The 16465-nt window shown below is 34.7% G+C and overlaps 1 protein-coding gene across 4 annotated transcripts in view; it reads left to right on the top strand.

Annotated features, from left to right (window-relative positions):
- LOC127868400 (rho GTPase-activating protein 44-like) overlaps positions 1-16459 on the top strand; it is a 42333-nt gene extending 25874 nt beyond the window's left edge. For 2 of the 4 annotated variants that reach the window (XM_052410156.1, XM_052410153.1), the window contains 3 exons: positions 798-940; positions 2846-2958; positions 7393-12257. In XM_052410156.1, the coding sequence (XP_052266116.1) occupies positions 798-940; positions 2846-2958; positions 7393-8020 (884 nt within the window). In that variant the 3' untranslated portion in view covers positions 8021-12257. Of the gene's footprint in view, positions 1-797; positions 941-2845; positions 2959-7392; positions 12258-15864 lie in introns of those variants that run through there. The other 2 variants (XM_052410154.1, XM_052410155.1) reach the window with 2 other exon arrangements.
- Positions 16460-16465: the final 6 nt, after the last annotated feature.

Raw genomic sequence — 16465 nt, 5'->3', positions numbered from 1 at the left:
TTGTAGATATCAATTTATTTAACAGAAGCTATTGTCTTGTTGTTCTGCGCATGTACTTGATTTTTCTCCTATATATTAAGGGAATGTTATACATTTAGTTTAAATTGCATGAGTTAGTGCGATTTGTATACATTTATTATGTATAAATAAAGTAGTCTGACTTTATTCTATGTGCATTGATTTATATTTGTTGTATACTTTTTCGGTGATTTGTATGATCTTCATTTGTCTAAATTTTATTTTGTTGCCAAGTGTATCAACTTTAATTGTTGCCATTTGTTGCAGTTAAGTGTTAATTTTGATGCAAATCACGTACTATAAAGCTGTATGTATTGTACATAGTACTCAACTTGTTTAGATGGTATTTATGTTCTATTGATTAATATTTAAAATTTGCAATAACTGGTATATGTATTCTAGTGTACATGCGGATTGGTAAAATATATTTGTTCTAGTTGGTTTATGAAACTTCTATGACAAAAATTATAAAAAAAATAAAATATTTATATGAAAAATATTGGTAGAAAATACTTCATATTGTACGAAAGGTACAGTTTTTATACGTCATGAAATATGTATTTATATGTTAGACCTAAGCTTAATTTAGATTTATTTTTAGCAAAGCATCTCTTGCTCCTCTACCAGATTAAAAAAACGCACTACACAATCTGATAATAATCCAGACTAAAGAAATATGAAGAAATGGCTAAATGTACTTAAATATATTTTAAGAAGTTTAGTGAGTACATGCCCTGGATTGGCAGTCCTGTCACTTACTTGGTATGTGGAAATTTCAGAGGTGAATTTTGGAGGGTACAGTGGGGAGAATAGTCCGCAGTTGAATAAATCCAGCAGCTCATCGGAGCCCCAATCTCTAGAGAAGTCCACCTCCAATCAGTCATCTACAGGATCACCATTCTCAAGTCCACCAGTTAATCAGGTAGGTTGATTTTAAAGTCAACCAGTGTACCAGGTATGCTGATTGTCAAGTCCACCAGTGAATCAGGTATCTTGATTGTCAAGTCCGCCAGTGGGTCAGGTAGGTTGATTGTCAAGTCCACCAGTGAATTAGGTATCTTGATTGTCAAGTCCACCAGTGGGTCATGTAGGTTGATTGTCAAGTCCACCAGTGAATCAGCTATGTTGATTGTCAATTCCACCAGTGAATCAGGTATCTTGATTGTCAAGTCCACCAGTGGGTCAGGTAGGTCGATTTTCAAGTCCACCAGTGAATCAGGCATGTTGATTGTCAAGTCCACCAGTGAATCAGGTATCTTGATTGTCTAGTCCACCAGTGAATCAGGTATCTTGATTGTCAAGTCCACCAGTGGGTCAGGTAGGTTGATTGTCAAGTCCACCAGTGAATAAGGTATGTTGATTGTCAAGTCCACCAGTGAATCAGGCATCTTTATTGTCAAGTCCACCAGTGGGTCAGGTAGGTTGAATGTCAAGTCCACCAGTGAATCAGGTATCTTGATTGTCAAGTCCACCAGGTGTCATGTAGGTTGATTGTCAAGTCCACCAGTGAATCAGCTATGTTGATTGTCAATTCCACCAGTGAATCAGGTATCTTGATTGTCAATTCCACCAGTGAATCAGGTATCTTGATTGTCAAGTCCACCAGTGGGTCAGGTAGGTCGATTGTCAAGTCCACCAGTGAATCAGACATGTTGATTGTCAAGTCCACCAGTCAATCAGGTATCTTGATTGTCTAGTTCACCAGTGAATCGAGTATCTTGATTGTCAAGTCCACCAGTGGGTCAGGTAGGTTGATTGTCAAGTCCACCAGTGAATAAGGTATGTTGATTGTCAAGTCCACCCGTGAATCAGGTATGTTGATTGTCAAGTCCACCAGTAGGTATCTTGATTGTCAAGTCCACCAGTGAATCAGATATGTTGATAGTCAAGTCCACCAGTGAATCCGGTATCTTGATTGTCAAGTCCACCTGAGAATCAGTTAGGTTCATTGTCAAGTCCACTAGTGAATAAATTATAAGGATTGTCAAGTCCACCTGTGAATCAGTTAGGTTGATTGTCAAGTCCACTAGTGAATAAATTATGATGATTGTCAAGTCCACCTGTGAATCAGTTAGGTTGATTGTCAAGTCCACTAGTGAATAAATTATGATGATTGTCAAGTCCACCTGTGAATCAGTTAGGTTGATTGTCAAATCCACTAGTGAACAAAATATGATGATTGTCAAGTCTACCAGTGAATCAGGTCATCATAGTGGCTTTGTATGCAGTGTGTACATTATGTTACATGCATGGGAGTGATGTGCAATTACTGGTACTAACTAAAAAGAAATGAACAAGAATTGTTATGGAATTGTTGTATTTACTCTGCAGTTGTCTTGTATTTACTCTGCAGTTGTCTTGTATTTACTCTGCAGTTGTCTTGTATTTACTCTGCAGTTGTCATTGCATTTTAACTGTTGTGTGTGTGATCAAACATTTTGTCCCATATCTTACGACATCTGCTGAAGATGAACATATGATGGAATGTGAAAATGTATGGAGACTTTGTAAACATGAGACAAATATACATGAATGGTACAGTTTCATGTTAACATTTAGAATAAAGAGCAATGTACCAATTTATATTCACATAGATATACATGTTGTTTCCTATATTCCATCAACAATGTTGATTGTAAGAGTTTTTTTGTTGAGAAGTGTTAATTATTTTTTTATTATTAGCTGTAATATGTTACTTAACATGTGTTCAGCATCAGGCAATGCTTTTATCTCAACTTAACACCTGCTTCAGGAAATTACTTATATGGCACGATTTTGCATAAATATTTTGTGTCATGGCTTGATTATTCATGTCCCCGCTGCACAGGAAGCTCGAGTTGCCATGGTAACATCCAGTACCCTGCCCCCTGCTTCACGGTCCCCTTCTGTGTCCCCCAACACGAGCAGTTCACACCTGTCTGGAGCCCCCCTGGCAGAAAGGTACTGTGGCAAGCTTGTTTTTTTTTAAGCATTGGGTTTACCCAGCCACGTGTTGGTAAAACTAATCGACATCAAGAAATTCTTTTTTCAGCTGGCATTGATCTTAATTTTTGATGCACAAAATGAATGTCTATAAAAACTGAAATTGATTTTGGTATCTGCATTGCAAGCTATATTAAATGATAAAATCTTTTTTTAATCAATTTTCACTGCCTCATCAACGTCACATGAAATTACTTTTCATTGTGAAATAAAATTGATTTTTAAAGTAAAAAGCTGTGTGAACCCCTTATCTGTTTTTGTCCCCTACCGGTGAAACTGGAGGGGACTTATGGTTTGCACTGCATCTGTCAGTCTGTCTGTCAGTCAGTCCGTCACACTTTTCTCGATCCTGCGATAATTTTAAAAGTTCTTAATATTTTTTCATGAAATTTGAAACATGGATAGATGGCAATATGGAGATTATACACGTCATTTCATTTTGTTCTTACGTCAAGAATTCTGGGTGCTATGGCAACAAATATTTAAAAAAAAATCAAAAAAAATCTGACAATGGTGGAGTTTCACCGGTAGGGGACCATATTGCTTGGCAATCTCTTGTTCTGTCATAACTTTCAATGTTTAACAATTACTTTGGTAATGCTTTAAATAACATATGTGCTAAAAACTTCCATGATGTTAATTGCCCAAAACTCTTTGACGATTCAAAACAATTTGAATTGTGAAACCTGTATGATTGTGTAGTGTGTGTTCTAGACATAGGTGTAAATTCAAATTCTGTTCAATTAATGGATAGAATAAATTGACAAAATTTATATGATTTATTTGATTATTGGTATCTTTCTCCAAATAAAATTAATATGAAAATTGTTTGAGGTGTTGCAGTCATGCAAATGTTCAAATGTGTTAATTGTTTCATGAGTTCATCTCTTTTTGATATAGACATAGCAGGTTGACATTTTTAAAAGGGCATGTTTCCCAAGGTCTTGTCACAGTCTGCGCTTTCTAGACCGTATTAAAATTAGGTTTATTGTCACCGGTCAGTGGTTTAGGTTGTTAAGTAGGTTTCTGTTGTCAATTTTTTCAGGGTAATGCTGTCTGAGGTTAAACTTGATATTCAGGAACAATAAATGGACATTTTATTAATCTAGTTATATTAATTCAATAAATAGACTTACATTATTTTGTAAAGTTTTAAGTCCTGATATAAACTGAACATTTGATGTAGCATAACATTTCCCATTTGTACACTTTGATAATAGTGAAACGGATATACTGTGAAACCATTATTAATCGTCAGGCATTAATTTTCATAAATTTCGTCAGTCGACCGATCGACGAATTTAAGATCCTAACGAACAATCATGCTCTATGTTTGAACAAAAACAAACACTAAGTTGAACAATATTTTAAAACTTTACAGTAGACATGAGGCATTCAATTCCAACATAATCCATTCACACATTCACTGCTGTTTCGTAATCAAGATTAATCCGGTTTTGACACAAAGGGATGTAGATTACACAAGGTACTTAACTGACACCTTGCACTTCTTTAAAACGCGTGTGCAGTACAGCTGTATCGAATGCGTTGACTTCGTTTATGTAGAATGGTAATGAATTAGCGCTAATTGTTTATAACTTTATTACCCATTAGGTGCATTGTGTTTTTCAGGGGTGTTGCATATTAGCCATCACGCAGCGAATGCCGATGAAAGACAATAACCAAAAGAAAAGATGACGATGTGTGATCAACATGCGTATTTATCACAAATTAATAAAGAATATTTTAATTGCTGTTTGTTGTTTGATTGTTTGCGTTTAACCACACTTATTACTATTTTATATGTATCAATTTATTTATTTAAAAATTATTGACATTATTGATTTACATACCGGTAGTTTACTTTTTAAGAACAAACACACACATAGAGTTTATAATTTTGTTTGCACCTTCCCTAATTGGTGCCGATAAAGGTACGATTGTTATCAGTATGGCAATTATAATGATAGAATAAGATTAATTGGCAATTGGCTTCGTTGTTACAAACACTCGTTAACGGTTATTCGATCCCACTTGTCCGCTAATCATAACAATGAACGTGTGAATGGCATACATTAAGAGGGTCCATTACTGTCCCTTGATAACGAAAGACTAGTTAATTGGCATGTTACAAACAGGCCCCACCTCCTGCGGTTATTCTCAAGTGTGTTCCCGCATTGGTACCATGATTTTTCGCAACTGCGATTGATCGCGAGTATGTATTACACACAAATCGGATATTGACTGACGCATTTTTAAAAATTCAAAATCAGAAATCGGCGAATTAAAATGCTGACGAAATCGTCATTTTTATAAAAATGACAAAATTGTGTGCTGTCGAAAATAAATGGATTCACAGTATCTCATGTAGAAATGCGGTGCATTGAAAACTGTTTTCCTGCTCATTTCCTATATTTTCATATTGCTTAGATTTATAGTAAATTTTGTACAGCTTTATTGACAGTAGCTACTGTATATAATTTTATGCAAATTCGTTTGCTTTATTCAATTATAACAAATATTAATTCATGTAGTAATAGAAAATAACTCCTAAGTGTCATCTGTCTAGAAACCTTGGTATGGGGTTGACTTTCATTGTGTCAGCATCCTAAGTCACAGGTGCCATTAACATTTATAAGCTCAAACATAATTATAATATTTAATATTTAACTTATTAGCTAAAATGTAACAGTCCCATTGGTCAATATCTTAAGTTGAGACCTACTTTAAAATTGAGACCTTTGGGTGTCATGGGGTCAATATTCATGCTTAAAATGTTTGGTAATACAGCCTTTCTGGTCATTTCTTACTGGAAATCTAGTCTGGTACTCTCTACCTGTCAGACAGACTAGTTTCGGCAGTCATTTCTTGTAGCATGGTCTGGAATGGTGGCCTATTTCTGGAACTGAAATTCCATATTTCACTCAAAACAGATACAGGGCAGAAGCTGTCTCATTCTTATGGTTGGTGATAGTTAGCAATATTTAAACAAAATTTGAAATATTTCATAAGAAATAATAAGCCACCTATTACAATTAAGAAAGTGCTGAATGTTTCATGCATGGTTTAGACGTTGTATTCTTTGTATTCCAGTTATTAAAAATGTATCCATTTGATTCCATTGAACTATTGAATGCAGCACATACAACATGTAAGAGCCAAATACACATACTGCATCAATCCTCATTTATTTTGTATCAATTGCATTTTGAACATTTATACCAAAGGGTCATGATTATCTTTTATCCATAAGTCATTATGACTTTTGTATCAATTTATTTAAATCTTTGTATATGCTTTTATAGTACATGATGACCAGTATGTATTTACAAATGTATCATGGTTTGTTAATGAAATATGACTGCCATTTAACACAGTAGTAAGACCTACAGGAATAAAACTTATAAGGGCTGTTTGTAAAACATGCATGCCCCCCATATGGGCTGTCAGTTGTAGTGGCAGCCATTGTGTGAATATGTTTTTTGTCACTGTGACCTTGACCTTTGACCTAGTGACCTGAAAATATCTAGGGGTCATCTGCAAGTCATGATCAATGTACCTATGAAGTTTCATGATCCTAGGCGTAAGCTTTCTTGAGTTATCATCCGGAAACCATTTTACTGTGTCGAGTCACCGTGACCTTGACCTTTGACCTAGTGACCTGAAAATCAATAGGGGTCATCTGCGAGTCATGATCAATGTACCTATGAAGTTTCATGATCCTAGGCGTAAGCTTTCTTGAGTTATCCGGAAACCATTTTACTGTGTCAAGTCACCGTGACTTTGACCTAGTGACCTGAAAATCAATAGGGGTCATCTGTGAGTCACGATCAATATACCTATGAAGTTTCATGATCCTAGGCGTAAGCGTTCTTAAGTTATCATCCGGAAACCATTCGGTGGACGGACCGACCGACCGACATGTGCAAAACAATATACCCCCTCTTCTTCGAAGGGGGGCATAAAAATGGATCGTTTTCTACTGTGGCAATTTAACAACTGTTAAATTCAACATTAAGCACATGTTAGCGGTAATTAATTAAATTGAAGAAAAGTTTGAATTCCTTTAAAGTGTGTTATTTTTTCACATAACAAATCCAAAAATAATGTATTGTGGGAGCAGAAATGAATCATTGGTATCGAATATTCAGGATCTATCTCTTTATCATATATTGGAGGGAAAGCTTTTAAAAACTCTTTATAGAAACAGTCTACATCATACTATGTTAAGGCATATCAAAGAGAGGTTTAGAACATGCTCCAGTATTCCACTAGACCCACCCTAACACTGGAGCGTGGGGTGGTGTTCAGTCTATAGATCCACCCTAACACTGGAGCAGGGGTGGTGTTCAGTCTAACAGCATGGTGTATACTCTTCCTCTGTTTATACAGTGAGGATCTGCAAGTCCCGGGCTCTCTGCAGCGCCGGGTCACACGAAAACCGGCACCCCCTCCTCCGCCCGAGCGACCGCACTCTGTGGCAGTGACCGCAAGCTTTAAGCCCCTGGCTGCCGCCTACCAGACCTGGCCGAGACAGGCCGCGACACCCATAGCTGAGGACGAGGACAACATCGAAAAAGGCTCAGAGATTGAGGAGACCAGAGCCGAGAAGCCAGAGCGCCCTCACCCTCCCGACAGAGTGTCCTCCCTTCCCCACGGTGCTAGTCATATGCACTCCGACCGGCCTAAAATTCCGCCTCCCTTAGTTCCCCCCTCGCACAAGAGATCTGCCTCGACCGGAGCGCCTGTGACCATACCTGGCAATGGGTTACAATGCACCAAGTTTGATTCCACGTCAGGTAGTCCGTATTCAAGCACCGCTTTGAGTGGTGACCACGAATCGCCACCAGTGCTCACTAACAGCAACAACCAGCTTTCTGTCGCACAGACTGTAGACAGTAATAACTCTGTATCTAGCAGCTTGTCTACTAATAAGCAGATCACAGCACGATCCCTGCGAGTCCTTCCTCCCCCTCCCCCTCCTCCTGAGGCCACAATTGTTGAACAAACTCATCTGTAATGAGTCTAGACTGTGATATATACATGTTATGCTTGGGTGTTATCTACTTTTCATGTAGAGGACTTATTTATGAATCATGTTATAGTGTGGATAGCTTGTACATGAATTTTTATGACTAGGTAGTGAATCTTCACTTAACAACAGAATATGTATGTAATTGAATAGGGTTTTTGCATGTATAATGACTTAATTTTCAAAGCCTATTTTCCATCACCAGTATAATGAAAACGTAAAAAAAACATTTAAATACATTTGTAATGTTTCACTAAAAAGTAACAAGATATAATGTGACATTAACAGCCACAATGTACTTGTTTCTTTCTTCACAATACTTTATGATATGAACTCCTGAGTCATGTTTAAAATTCATATGTTGAGATTTTCTAAAGTCGTGTTGCAAGTTATCCACACTGATCTTCGTGATACTTTGAAAGCTTCTTCTTTACATGGGACATGTATTCCCACAACTCCTGTAGAAATCTTTGACTTCACTTGAGTTCATCTTAAAATAATGATGCATAAGTTATAACTTTCCATAGAAGTTGTGTGAATACCTCCCAGGTCTTTTTCTCTGCACAATACATTTACCTTGGCCATGCGATATTTTCTGTCTCTGGCTTTCTTGTGCTATTTATTCCTAGTATACACACTAGACATGTACAGTAATTAAAGTATAGATAGATAGTGTTCATTCAATTTTAACTTACTAGAATGTACATATGTACATAGTTCTGGTACGATTGTACAGTATTTAATGTATATTTATGTGCTGCAGTTAAACAGACATTTTTTTCATATTGTTTGTGTAATGTTGTCACTTAATCATGTTTCTGGTTCACTTTAGATGTTGCAATACATTTTAATGAATTTCCAAATTCATTTTTTGCAAGCTATGAATAAAATTACTCTTTGAATTTAGGGCAATTTACCCCAAAGCACAATCTAACAAAATGTCATAATCCAAATTTTGATTATTCCCTATATTTCTATATGTTGTTTTTCTTCACTTTTATGATGGCATAATTTTATTGCGGCTGTTAAAAAAAGACATAATATTTACACAATAATGCCCTAACTGTTTGCTACATTCAATTATTTTATGCCAGAATTTATCATAAGCTAAATGGTCTAATGAGCTGGAAGCACTTTTGTGCTTTCAGTGGAATAATTAACTTACAAACCAGTAAACCATTGTGCATGATACAGTATTGTTGAAATCATCTAGATGGTGAACAGTTTGATATTGTCTTACATATCTGTATAAAAAAAGACTGTGCTTTTTGTTAAAATATAGCTTGAATAAAGATGGTATTTATTCTTATTTAGTAAGATTTTGTGTTTAGGTATTACACTTTATCATAATTTGTATTGCCCAAAGTTTGTATAACCAATAATGTTATGTACCTGAAATATTTATTATTGCTGCCTTTAACAATTAGGACTTGTATCACCATTTTCTTAGTTAAATTAAATTACCCTACAGTATTTTTTTTGTGTGAACTATAATAAATTCTATTAGTGTTATATGGAACTACAAGAAATAAATGAGTTAGTAACGTTTGAAGTATGAAGTATGAATTAATGCGGCATTGACATTAAGGTACTCAATTATTATTGTTTCTGTATTTTATTATTTTACCAGCTTGGTTTTAGTACCTAACAGGAGTGCTGTTGTCAAGATTTTATTTTTTTATCTACACATTTTATTATGTTTGTCTAGTATTCTTATGTGTGAAACCTAAGAGATTCCAAAATTTGACTGGGACAACAATACACTGTCTGTTACATGTGAAATGATTTCCTATAATAACCATAGGAAGTGGACACCATTGAGTTTAGAATAGGTAGTGCCGTAGGACTTGAATTGATAAGACCTCGACTCGACACACACAGTGTCTGACTATATTATTCTTAATGTTGTTAATGAGTCAGAAAGAGACACATATATCCATAAATGGACAATTTCAAATATATGAACTATATGTAAAAGTTTGTGGTGTGTAGCTATTATTTAGCATGGAAGTTATGGCTGTATGGCTTTATCACATTTGTTTAACTCTGTCAGAATGTCAATATTTCATATTCATTTCAAAGTCTTCATTCTTTGCATTTGTTTGGTGTTCCTTTTTTTAATGGACTTTTGGTCATTGTTCAAGGTTTTGTAAATTCAAATGAGAAAGCTTCATGAGGCTATTTAACAATTGATCACAATCTTGCATTTGTTGGCTCAAAAACTGTCCCTATTTATCAACTTGTTACAATTATCTTGTTTTTCAAGTGAGGAACATTATTACAGCATCCGACTGTGTAAGTTTTCTCCACACTTTAGTAGCATCCTGGTAAATGTTGGGAACCTGCTTTAGATTGCATCAATTGCTTTTGGCTTCAAATTGTGAATTGTAGTATTTCATGAAATTATCAGGACATTTTTCTTTTATGTTTAAAACATCTTACAAATGTAGTGATATAAACGCACTATTTAATTATCTAAAGAAAATTTACTAAATGATTCTTTTATGGTTAAAATTGTCCTTGTACATTGGGTTTAAAGATAACATTTATATGCCAGTACCTTACTTCAAACTCTTACTGACAATCATGTTTGTATAAATTGTACAAGAAACTAAACATTTCTGTATATTAAAAATTAGTTGTATATTTATTATGGTAGACGGCCATTTATCACAGTAATCAGATCACAATTTTCTGCAGAGTGATGTTTCCCTGAAATGTAGTTCTGGAATCACCATAGAAGTTTGTCTGTCTGTCTGTCAGTAGACACACAATAATCTGGAGAAATTCTGGTACACATCTCATTATGCAATATTCAAGCATACATGTATTGTTCCTTAGTATATTAAGTAGTGCATGTTGGATTGTTTTCATCCCATGTTAAAATGACTAATGTTATGCCTCTTGTTCAACTCATCCAGGTACAATGTCTGTATCATTACCTGGTACTAGCAAATATACATCTCTGAAATTACAACTTCCAGATGAGTCATATTTGTAATGTAACACTTTATATGAGCCATCTTATTTGTTTAATTGAATCATGACACTGGGGTTAAAGCTGTTGATTCACAGGATGTCAAATAGTTTATATAGACTGAATAGTGAAATAAACTAAAATGATGTTTTGATGTAGATGTTTTCCTCTGAAACCACAACGCCCAAAGGTTTTATATTAGGCATGTAACATTGTGTTGTAGTTGTTTTCAAACTTTGTTGGATTAAAATTCTGGGTTCAAACTAAATACACCTCAGGGTCCAATACTTAAATGTCACAATTGTTACCTATTACTATAGATGGCAGTGTGGGGTATTCGTGACAACTGTGCAAAGCTTAATATTAAATTGCATTCAACTACGGCCTATTTACAACCACTGCTGAAAGGTACTTTAGTGCAAATACATTGTCAAATTATCAAATTAAGTTTATTGTATTTTCATGTTGATTATATATACATGTATCTAACCATCGTTATTCCTGTTTTTGCAAGAGCTTTCCATAGAAAACAAACTATTCTTGTTTCTTACCTTAAACATTTGCATTTGACCAATGTGTCGTGTTTATGTACTGGAATTCATTTCTCAAATACATTTTAAAAAGCTCTTGATATAAAATGCAATTCTTACCATTGTTGTTTTATCAAGCATATGCAAGCTCAAGCATCAAAACACACTTTTGACTTCCTACACCTTTCATAATTGATAATCTAAAAAGTTGGCACTATACTTGTATTAATTGTAGTTACCATCTTCTGGATAAAGGCTTTATGCTTTTTATGAGGGCAATGGCTTTTATTTTTACAGTCATAGACTAAATTTTGGTTATTGTTTTTTATGTAAGTATAATCCATTTTTTGTTCATATTCTAACATAAGTGCTGGGAATCTTTTACATATCTGTATAGTGTACTTGTAGTTAGTTGAATGACATCATAAGTAATGCATTGTGGTGAAGAGCCAAGATATTGTTTAATAATTTTTAGCTCGGCTGTTTTCGGAGAAACCTCGAGGTATTGTCATAGCCAGCTCGTCGTCCGCCGTCCACATCGTGCTAAAACCTTAACATTTTGTTAAGGTTTTGAACATTGGCTCTAAAATCAGAGTGCTTCAACCTACAACTTTGAAACTTATATGTAGCTGCACCTTGATTAGTTCTACATGCCACACCCATTTTTGGGTCACTAGGTCAAAGGTCAAGGTCACTGTGACCTCAAAAGAATTAATAATTCTGACAAGCTTTCATTTATTAAAAACTGCACCCGCAGCCGAGCGTTGGCACCCGTTATGTGGTGCTCTTGTTTAATCAAGCCACCCTTGTAGTTATCTGGTTGCTCCAATAAACTGAAGCATGCAACCATTAACCAAACACTGACATTTATACACAAATATCTTACAAATCCATAATGATGAATTGATTAGTTTTCAAATCTGAAATTATGTTAAAAAGATGATATAGTAGACCACTTAAATATGTGTATACAGCAATTATAAAAGACACATGTGACCATTTTAATCTACAAGTAGGGAACAATGTGAGCACTTACAGCATAAATAGAGATCTGGAATGCCAAGTAACTGCTTCGAAATAACACAAGGCAAGGGAGATATGATGCTTAAAAATATAAAACATGATTTTTCTTCCTGTGATCAACGAGACTTTTTAAATCATATTGTTCGTGTAATATTGAAATTTATTTTTTGACTCTTCAGTTGGCAATGTTTACATTATAATATATGCTGACAGTAAATGCCAGTATGTACATGTATACTTGGCTATGCCAGTATGCTTTTATACAGATCTGATGTAATAGCATCATAGCAGATTGTCACGGTCTGTACAGATCTGATGTCATAGCATCATAGCAATTTGTAAGGGTCTTTACAGATCCGATGTCATAGCATCATAGCAATTTGGCATTGTCTGTACAGATCCGATGTCATAGCATCACAGCAATTTGTAAGGGTCTGTACATTTTTGATTTCATACCATCATAGCAGTTTGTCACATTTATAGGAATGCTTCAATTAGTGGTTCATTTGGGAAAAAATTGTCTTGCTGTTGAAAATTTAAAGGATTTAGTGTGTTTTTAGAACAAGGAATAAATCTACTTATATAAAGGATATTTGTTAGATTTTCATAATTATTGACAATGTCCAAAAAAACTGAGCTTGTATTTAACTTTTATGATCAGGAATTAATATTTAAACATGATTCATATCATGGCCTTTTGTGTGTCGTTTAACAATAGTTCCTGGTGAGACAGTTTACATCACATAGCTCAAAACAGTGTTTGCCGTTACTAGCATAGACAATTAGGCGTTTTGTATGTGTATTTACTGAAAAAAGCTTTATTTTTACTCTCCAACAACCTGCCAAATGTGTGGTGGCATTAAATTGCATTTTGTTAAGATCCATTATAATTTGTGTGATCAGCTTCACTGAAAAATGTTCAATGGAAACAAGTTTTATTTTAAGTGGAAGGTATTTGTGTCCTTTGTTATCCTCTAATGTATACAGCATAATCCTGAGACATGTAATCCATTATTATATATATTAATCTTACCTATTCGTGTGTGTTTTGTTTAATGTGCTGATGCTTTGTTAAATAATAAAGATCTCTTTTTAACATTGTGGTGATTGTGTTTTCTTGTCAAAAAAAGCCACTTATGTGTGGTAGGTTGGCAATGTCTTTGAAATAAAACCACCAACAAAAACCAAGGTAAACAAAACCTTCTTTGTGTTAGTTTAACATTTGCACAGCCTGTCTGTTAATAAATCACATTTGTTATAAGAGTGTCTTTTGTCGAATCATCACAAGAAAACTTTAACTTAAGGGCCTGGTACACTACAAGTTATATTTGAACTTTATTCTGTGTATCAAGTGTTGTAAATTTTAACTACATGTCACATGTAAGACTTGTGGCCCCTTGCTCAAAGGTTGAGGTCATATGTATGAGTCAAATGTCAAAATACATGTAGGCATATTATCATGTATCTTTCTGGACCTGTTCTTTTCATTCCTAGGGCAATTTAAATCCTGCTAACAAAGTTATGCTTGTGGAGACAACATTGTCATCCGTAAGACCTGCCCTAGCTCAAAGTTCAATATCACAATTAGAGGTCAAAGGCCAATATTGTCATGATTCAAGGTCCAGTCAGTAACTTTGCCATGTTTCACACAATATAGCATAACTTGACACAAGCAAATCATCATGTTGAGACAGTGTATTCCATATATGTATGTTCAAGGTCACACTTAAAGGTCAATGCTCAATTACGGTCATAAAAGAAAATTCATGTAGACAGTAAATTCATGTTTTAACAGGCAATATTAAAACTAAATGCCCCATATGTTCTTAAAGTTAAGAAGGCTTTTACTCAATATGTGTGTCCTGAGCTCAAAGGTCATGCTTACACTTCATAAGAAATAAATAAAATATGAATGGCTTGCTAGCTACATATTTGGGCTATTGGCTGCTTTTTATACTCTACAGTATAGCAAAGCTATGCTATACTGATCACATTTACGTTTATAAATGTATGTACAAATGTATATAGAAAATAGACAAATATCCCAGGATTCTTAACTGGAAATCCCTCTTAGTGAATGTGAAAGTCAATTGAAAGATTGGTGGAGCTGTTGTTAATACGCATTAAAATTATAAACAGAAAAAAACAACAATAGAAGTATTCCAAGACACAAGATTAAAGAGCACTTATGTGACCAAATCAGCATTCAGCTTATGGTATTATCACTTGTACTTTTGCTTTCATGTGCAGCTTAACCATGATAGCAAACTGTGTGCACAGTTATTTAGTACATATAGATAATACATTTATTAATGACGATGAGCAAATAAACTGTCATATGAAGAAACATAGAGCTAAAGACTGTTGTTTGCATTTATTGCATAAACAATTAACAATGTAATGGACATATATGTATTAAGCAGCATGTTTTCTCTGCTTTTGGAATAAAATTACAACAATTTCTGGTACACATTCATGTGGTATGATCGGGATATATTTGTTGCAATGAATAAACCTCTTGTTTGTTGTATATGTGTTAAACAACATCACAACTCCAATATGACTGTTAAATTTCTAACCAGTCAAAATGTCTTACTTCACAAGTACGAATATGTTTGTGTATTATTTTCCTTTATTCACATCTGGGTTATGTTTAATGACTTGAAATTAGTTCAATATATGCATGTCATACATAGATTTTGTTCAAAGAAATTAAAAAACCTTACTTTCACTTCACATCAAGAAATTATTCAACCATGTTTGTTGTTTGTTTAGTTGGTTTCGTGTGTTCTGTTTTCAACAAAATTTCAGTCATATAATGGCGGTCATTTAATCAACTCAACCTTTCCTGGGTATATGGTTTACCTTTATTAAGTGAATGGCCAATAACTTACAGCTGTCCTTCATGAATCAGTGGTTGAGGGAGAATGTCCAAAGAAAGAATTTGATGACCAAATCCACACACATTTGTGCCCAGGCTGGCATCGAACCTGCAAACCTTGGATTTGTATGCCAGCGCTCTACCAAATGAGCTAGGCGGCCCGGACCATGTTCCTTCTTATATCCCTTGTATTGAGCACAAACAAACATCAAAACAAATGTTACTTTTTCTTGACAACCATTTGGGTATTAGTACAAATGAATGCCTAAAATGTTACAAATCATAGTCCAGCATGCAATTTAACCAATCTTGCACAATCGAAAAAAATCAGAGCAAAACATACATTTAACCATGTTCTTACTAAAAACTTTTTATTTGTGTCTTAGCATGACTTTGTGTGTTTTTGTTGCAACTGTTTCAGAACTGAACATGACCGAAACACCCTAGGACGTCGGCCTTCCATTCCACCACGCGTTCCACCAAAGAGATAGCACACACTGTAAACATAGCCATCAAATAGCTGGTTTCATTTCTTTTTTTGTGCAAGACTGTTGTTATTTATTCCCAAGAAACATGAGCAAACATTTGTCTGAGTATTTTTCAATGTCAATCTCAGATTTGGAAAGAATGTTCTTTTATGTGCACTGCATGTATTTGCAAAAACATCTTGTTAATGCCATCTGAGAACATACCTTCAACAGGAACAAAACATGTATTTTAATTCAAAATGTTCTGTGCCCAGATAAGTAGTCCATTTGTCTCCAATTGTTTCAACATAGACCATTTATTACTAGAATGAAAAGATTTTTTCTGACTTAATTAAAGTCTAGACACTTGTGCTTCCATTATTTAAACCCACATAAACAAGTAGATAATTTGAATTTTATGCTTAAGATAGGATGGGTCAGATTTTATTATTTACCTTACTTGGCTCGATTAATTGGTAACATGTGGTGTCTATTATTCCCTATAGCATGGCTGTGGTAATATATGTTTGCATTTATTCTGAACATGTCAGTGGA

This window comes from Dreissena polymorpha, chromosome 2, assembly GCF_020536995.1.
Source record: "Dreissena polymorpha isolate Duluth1 chromosome 2, UMN_Dpol_1.0, whole genome shotgun sequence".
NCBI lineage: Eukaryota > Metazoa > Mollusca > Bivalvia > Myida > Dreissenidae > Dreissena > Dreissena polymorpha.
The sequence above is the reverse complement of the archived record's forward strand: the minus strand, read 5'-3'. Positions and strand labels throughout refer to the sequence as shown.